The 8,025-nt window shown below is 40.1% G+C and overlaps 1 protein-coding gene across 1 annotated transcript; it reads right to left on the reverse strand.

The window, feature by feature from the left end:
- Positions 1-650: 650 nt before the first annotated feature.
- pcgf1 (polycomb group ring finger 1) lies at positions 651-6,768 on the reverse strand. The gene is made up of 9 exons (XM_012820134.3): positions 6,157-6,768; positions 5,175-5,280; positions 4,146-4,298; positions 3,915-3,986; positions 3,706-3,811; positions 2,678-2,720; positions 2,413-2,499; positions 1,201-1,281; positions 651-835 (listed from the first exon to the last, which is right to left on the reverse strand). The coding sequence occupies exons 1-9, from the start codon at positions 6,241-6,243 to the stop codon at positions 785-787; spliced, it is 786 nt and encodes a 261-aa protein (XP_012675588.1). The 5' UTR covers positions 6,244-6,768; the 3' UTR covers positions 651-784.
- Between the last annotated feature and the right edge of the window lie 1,257 nt (positions 6,769-8,025).

Below are 8,025 nucleotides of genomic sequence, written 5' to 3' on the forward strand. Positions count from 1 at the left end.
GTGGGGGGAAATGCTAAGGGGAACATCACTAAATAACTTCACACCGTAAATCAGCGAACAGCCCACATCACCCATTTAACGCAGTTACCCGAGCTTAACTATACGGTCTCTACTGGTATTTTGGTTTTCATAACCTACTGTTGAGTCAAAAATTGGAGGACATCTAGGTGAAGGTGTTATATTGCCCGAGGTGTCCAGGATTAGTCTGTTTATTCGGTTTTTTTCTCCAAGAAGTTTGCGACGCACTTCAAGTATCCGAATAACAGAGATTGAGACTGGCGTGAGCTGAGCTGACCCAAGTATATAGACTATGAAAATGTGTCGCATTAAACAATTCATTTACTCACTACATTGGCCTACTTCAGCTAGTCTAACCTGAGACTGATGTAAAATTATTTTACAAATGTTCTCTATGTAGCAATTTCCTCAATTTGTTTGTTAAAAATGACAAATAGTTACAACTCAGGGATTACAAATACAAGACTCATACAACCTTACAATTTCAGATAGAAAAGACGTCTTTCTCACACGAATGGTAACATGGCCCCCTAGTGTTAGAGAGCTACAGTGCATATGGGTATTTTCTGTAAGACAAACGGTCTGGGAAGTGGAGAGGATCCCAAACTTGATCAATCCATTCAGAACACACATAGTTTAAACAATTCAATTTATTTTCCAAAGTACCAAACAACAAAATAAAAAATGTGAGCGCACAAAAATATCAAAATAGAATATATCAAATACAAAAAAAACGTTTACATTTCTTGAAACCATTACAAAAGTCCTATCTTGTGCGTTTGTCCTTGATGCTGTAGTGTAGAACCAGGGGTTGAGCCTGAAACACAGAAAATGAGGAGAAGAATATTTTTTGTTTGTCTTCATCACATAGTCAATTTATCTAGAATGATCTCAATACAAATATCTCATTTAATTTACACAAAGTATGACAGTTTAGCTCTTGCTTCAAAATCACATTCTTATAAAAATCCCACAAGAGCAACATACACACACCAACACATATGCCTGCTCAGGGCCCAGCTGACAGGCCGTTGTTCTGTGTGTACATAAAATGATGGACCTATTCATGGCTCTACACGAGTGCTGTTCTCTTGCTAAATGACTTCCCAAAGGGAGACGTCAAATTGAAAAGTGTAAAGGAATGTGGTATGAAATCATTGGCACAACGCGAGTCTACCGTACCTTGCCAAACCAGTAGGAGAGCCACAGTCGTTTCATGGTCATGTGATCCGGAAGGGACTCATTATTCAGCAACATCTGGACCTACGGCACAACAAAGACCACGCAGTTGGAGGGGGAGGGTTGAAGAGGGGGGGGGGGGGGGGGGGGGGGGGGGGGGGCTTGGCATGGAGAACCTCCAACAACAAACACTTTCTGTTTCTGTAACGGTGCTAACGCTCCGGCGCATTTCAAGCATCCGAGAGAACAAAACTAAATCTGTGTCGAATAGCACATCACCACATTCGCTGATGTCTTCAGTGACAATAACAGCATGCACTGATATCCTATGTAAGAGTGTGAAATGATGTCTTCAGTGAGAGTTCATGAGTTCATAAGATTTCATAAGTAAGAGTATACACTGGTATCTTAAGAGAGTAGCCCTATGTCTGAAGTAAGAGTATACACTGTTATCTTAAGAGAGTACCCCAATGTCACTGATATCCTAAAAAAAAGTATCACAGGGTCTTAAAGGTCCTGCACGTGGTGTTGCCAAAGGGTTGTTGATATTTCCGCTCAACAGCCAATGAAATGACACCCCTCCCTTCTGTGTTCCTGGTGTGTTAAGTGGCTGGAGTGGTGAATGGCTCAGCCCAGGCCTCTAACTGTCCTGTTTACAGAGCCAGGACTGTGCACCAACATCGGAGCTTTTTTTAGCATACAAAACAGACAGCCGTGTGGAGCTATTTGAATATGACAAAAAGTCTATTGGATTAGAATTGAATTCCACCTCTAATCCTCTGTCCAATAGCCCAATGTCTTCAGTAAGATATATATTAAATATATACTGATATATTAAAAAAACAGAGTAGCCCAATGTCTTCCGTAACTGTATACACTGAATATATTAAATAACAGACTAGCATCAGGCTGTGTATACTCTCACTGAGGACCCCTTAAGTAGCCTAGCCTGATGTCTGTGTATACTCTCACTGAGGACCCCTTAAGTAACAGAGTATCTGATGTCATCGTATACTCTCACTGAAGACACCTTAAGTAACAGACAAGCCTGATGTCATGTCATCGTATACGCTCACTGAAGATGCCTTGAGACAATTTTATTGTTCTGGCGCTATGTAAATAAAATTGAATTGAATTGAATTGAATTGAATTGAATTGAAAATGAATTAAGTGACAGAGTAGTTTGATGTCCTGAGCAAGAGGGGATTGACAGACCTGGTGCTTCTCCACGTTGAGCCGATGACACAACACCTTCCTCAGGTGTCTGACCTCTGCTCTGACAGAACAACGTACAAACTTCTTCTGCAAAGACAGTGGAAGCATATTCACAACACGCAAACAAACAAACAAACAAACAAACAAACAAACAAACAATAATAAAAACAAGAAGCTGAACTGGCCAATAAAATGTTTAGCGGTTAAGATGGACATTCATTTCCTGGGAGAATTAAATGTGCAAATACTGTAGTAGGTGCCATACCTGTAAGGTTAATTTGTTTTTATCCTTTGATGAGTAAGACGAACTGTGGAGGGAAGAAATGACTTGATCAGTGAACTGCAACTCTCTACACTGTGTCCACTATGTCCTCTCAAACCCCAAAAAGTCAAGGACATGAAAAACACATACAGCATACAGATGGTGTACAAAAATGTGGGGAGTTAATAATTGAACAAGGGTCAAAACTAAACTGCTACCCATCCAGCTGTGTAAATGTTTGGGTGTGAAAACATTCTATCGGAGCCCTGTGGGTCCATCCGTAGGAGTTCTCTGGTGCAGAAGGACATGCATTTTGGACCAAGTCCAGCCTGTGCTGTGCGAAGGGGTGGGTGTTCAGCTACTCAAACCTATTCATTGATTAGAGATTCACAGTACTGTGCAAATGTTTTAGGCATGTTTGAAACTATGCTGTAAAGTGAGGATATGTACAAAATGATACGAATAGTTTTTACTTATCAATCAACAACATGCAAGTGCATAAAAAAGAATATTCAAGAATATATAAGAATATAAATATTCAGACACAAGATATAATACAGCGGCATAAAATAACTGTCAAGACAAATGCATAAAACTTTTGCACAGTATTCTATATATTAACAGCAAACATAAAGTATTGCAATTAGGATCCTCTTATGAGAATCACTTCTGTGGTTTGTGCTGTCAGTGAAGGAACAAGCAGGTGGAATGAAGGGTTAACGTTTCACACTACTGAATAAGCAACTCGTCAGTTTGTAGAGGATCCAGTCCTTGTAAACAGGATTCAATTATACTCCAACACAGCAATATCTTAGCACGGCACCTTTAGCTTGACCTGTTGGGGTGTTGTTGGCTATAGCCTTTGGCACACTGAGGCAAAGTGCCAATGGTGGTTCAATGTTTTCTTGACAGCAATAGCTTAGAGTTGAAGGTTGGGTAAATTGACACAGTTCAAAGTAAAACTTGTAACACAGATATAAGCACCTTAATAAAAACCAACGGCTGCAATGTAATCAAATGACAATGCTCACCTTTGCCTCTCTAGACACAGGGACACCTGTTCATCGTATCTGTAGAAATGAGCTTTGGAGTGGTCAAAGCTGGTGTAGGGTAATCTGCCATGGTCTGGAGTTATGTCTGCATACAAAAAGCAAACAATTACATAATTCAGTGGATGATAACAACAACAACAACAACAACAACAACATCACCATCATCAACAACAATGTAACTACATTACCATCTCCACATGGTTGTATAATTCTTTCAAGGCCACGTGATTGATAGAAATCCTTTATTCTTCTGTCTTCACCTGTTTGAGCAGAACACAAATAACTCCTACTTCCAAGAACATACATAAAAAATAGAAAGAAGTTAAACTAGATACGTTATGTTTTTCAAGCCCACAGTGAAGGGCCAGTATTGATAGTTGAAAACATACACAGGTAACCTCTGGTTTTGCTGTACTCACTTTCTTGCAGTCCTGGAACCAATTTGAAAACGATATCTTGCATTACTCGGTCCAACTTTAGATTTAGCAAAGGCTGTGTTTCGTGAATTTTGATGTTGCACATTGGACAATACTTGCTGGTCTGAAGGTATTTCACAATACAGCTTTTACAAACTGTAATAAAATAGATAAAAACAACATGAAACATCCATGGGGTGAATGAAACTGAAGAACTGCACAACTGCACCAGAGGTCTGATTGCATTTAGTCTTCAGGCATTACAGGGACCACACGAGTCTCCGGTGTCAATAGTGTTCCAACAATTACAGGATCTCATAAACCCACTTTCACATAGTCTGATCAGTGTTTAACTATTCTGCCTGTTGCCCAAAGGGGGGCTTTCATTTAATGCTGATACCCTCGCCCCCCCTGCAACAACCATTCTACACAAGACACAGGTTGAATGGATAACAAGTGAACAGGAATCTTCCCAATGTCTGTGTGTGAAATATTTGAAACTCTCTCACTCTCGCTCACACACTCTCTCTCTCACACACACACACTCTCTCTCTCGCACACACACACACACACACTCTCTCTCTCTCTCTCTCTCTCTCTCTCACACACACTCACTCTCTCACACTCTCTCTCACTCACCCACCCACCCTCACTCACTCAATCACAATTCTGTAGTCTAAGTCTTCTGAAGTAAACAAATGGGAGATATGTATGATATATGCAAGATGTTTGCCAATCACCTTTGCACGGCGACACTAAGCTCATTGTGCATGTTTGCAATCTGTGTGTGGCTACATTGCTTGATAAACTGTTAGTATACCCAACTAACCCAATTTCTCATGCGACCACAATATGTCATAGCCAGAATCTCATATGGCTTATTTGCTGGATGGATCATCAATTCATTAAGTGACTTCTAAGTTAATTTCACTGACCTAGGAGGTACATTTTGTGCAAACGCTGTAGGTCATGAAAAACAATGTACACAAGTGGGCCACCAGTCATGCAGGTGACATTTCCCCAAGAACTTACAGGTGTGCAAGCACTCTGTTATTGTCGTTGCGTCTATGAAGTAGCCAGCGCACAGGTAGCAGACAATATGCTCGTTGAGGTCTTTGATTTTCAATTTCACTTCCTCCTGTAATAACATAAAATGCCATTATATTAAACATGCAGTAACGCCCGCAGCATAACCCAGGCTACGTTTAAGTGACACAGGCAAAGTAAACTTTGGGCAATGTCTTCCACTTGAATTTTACATCAGTAATGTGACATCTAAAACGCATTATAGATGTTCTGCATTATAACTAGATGTTCTGTTACCTGAAAAACTGAGCTAGAAATAAGAATCAATGTAGCCGATTCAGTGTGAAATTACGCTACTCAAATCAGATTTGTGAGGCATCTCAATAACTGAGACAGGTGCAATCATCAGCTGCGTCTGCCTTTTCATTTGCTTAGCAAACTCAACGACAGTTACCAGCACAGTTTAAACTTTCCCGTAAACGCGTAGTGGAACATAGCGAGTACACATTTTATTTGCCTTTTGAATGAATTTTAATGCTTTGGCTTTTGCACTTGAATATTGGCTCACTATCTATTACTTGTAAACCATTCGGACTACCCCACGCATACAAACGATCTGTGTACATTGTTTGCACTACTGCTGCCCACACAAGAGGTTACAAATGCAAATACTGGCTGTCTGGAATCTGGTTTGTTGGCTAAAACTCGAAAACGATTTCATAATTTTTGTCTACAGCTCAAGGGTTAATTGTACGAAAGCCTTCTCTGATGTGCCAACTGACATGAGGAACAACAACGCAGTTATAATCTTCCCACACTCACGCCTGCGCAGACAACGAATGCGAGTCCGCTATCCATCCCGTCTCTACCACTCGGCCAAGCATGCGAGCGCTCCAGACTCGACCCATATTTATACGAGACTACGAATGCGTCGAGATATTCTCTCCAAAATGAACAGCGGGTTAAATTGAAAGCTCCAGTTTCATACCTCATTTCTTAAAGGATCAAGCTTGTAAACAGTCTGTAGCTGATTCCTTAGCCGCATAGCTATCGCCATTGGACATTGCTCCGCCATCTTTGGGAATTGTGCATGCTTCCGGGTGACTGGTGGGCATGTTCACTCCAGCTGAAAACAAGGGGTGTAGGCTAATAGATAGGGGTTGTTTTGAAATATGGGGCACTATTTTAATAGCCTGTGTAAGCGACTTCATGAAACGTAAAAAGTGTAAATGGTCATATTGAACAGTGAACATTTTAAAACCCAAAAAAGTTAGAAATATGTATTACAAAAGTATTGTTGAATTTAATCAAAAATACCCAGGCCTATAAAGTACAGTTAACTTACGTTTATACAAAATGCCAGTTTATGCTCGTCAAGATTGAACTGCAGTCATGAATAGAAATAACCTCTAAAAATCTAGCCAACATGTGAAATGGTCAAAGCTGCAGATGGTGAAAAGAGTGCTTAGGCTTTAGATATGTTTGTTGTGGATGCATGTCTATGGAAAGCTTATGGAAACAGAATACAGTATGCCATTGGACTTTTCCTTTGAACTTGCTTTGAACAGACTTTAAATTCAGATCATTACCCATCAGACCAATTCAAAAATATTATTTCATGTTAGGAAATGTCCAAGAACACTTTAGTTGGTCTCTGCAAGTCTGAGTTGATTGGTGGTCCCATTTCACATCATCCCAAAGCTTATCTATCTCATGTCACATTACCTCATGTACCATGTAACAAAAGTCACCATTCAAGCATCTTATATTTCTTTTTATGAGCAAACAAATTGTAGCTCGTCCTTGGAGTACAGAAATGTATGCATTAGCACGATTCCATGACTGATAGTCAAAACTGTTAGAAAGATTTGCAAAACATGCAAATCACTCAGTAACCGCTCTTTGTGGTGGTATTCCTAAAGGTAATTCATAGTGCATCTTCATACTGTTAAAGGAAGCATGGTTTCATTCATTTCTGGTTCATCTCCCGCTGTGGTTCTGAAATGATTTAGTAGGCCTACTCTCTGGAGACCTGTCACAGTTGTTGTGTAGTTCCTGGTTATCACCAGTAGATGGCGCCACCTGTGTTTGTACAAAGGCTGGCTTTGACGAGCAACATCGTAATGTCACAGAAGACAGAATTGCATTGCTAGGCCATTGCATCATACCATGCAATTGTAAAACAATATAGTCCCAGAGGCCCTTGTTGATTATATTGGTTAAAAGTTAAAAGTTAAAGTTAAATGTTTTGTGTATATAACATATGGTTGGCCTTTGATTTGCGGTTGACTTGCATTTTTTTTTCTTTTTCCACTGTTAGGACATTAGGATATTTATATTTATGATATGTATGATATTTGAAAACACAATGTTGTCTTAACCTGCAGGATTGAAATATTAATTTGGTCTGAATATGTCAGGATTATCGCTGAGACACTTCAAAACTAGGCCAGTGTTTGGTGTTGAAAGACCACGCACACAACTTCGCTACAGACGTGCTGTTTCTAAGGAATGGGCGGCTGGACCACACACAAGCGAGTTTACCATTCATCTCGTTCCCTTTCAAGGCTGTCCCACTTCATCTGCTATCATTTCTCATTGCAAGTTTGCAATATGCTGGCTTGCACTGAACGTTTCTGTGTTCAAACACACATTCGCCCAGGACAGTGTGCTCCACCGTGCCAGTGTGACAGTGTGCCCGTGTGCTCCGCCGTGCCAGTGTGCCGGGTCACAAACTCAAGGCAGCTATAATTAGAAAGGAAATTATAGTAGATTAGATTACTATTTTAGGTATTTAAGGGATTTTAGGTATTATTTTACTTTTAATGTAAATGTCGTTTTTTAAGTCTGTGTTTTT

Source organism: Clupea harengus, chromosome 6 (genome assembly GCF_900700415.2).
Source record: "Clupea harengus chromosome 6, Ch_v2.0.2, whole genome shotgun sequence".
Classification (NCBI taxonomy): Eukaryota; Metazoa; Chordata; class Actinopteri; order Clupeiformes; family Clupeidae; genus Clupea; species Clupea harengus.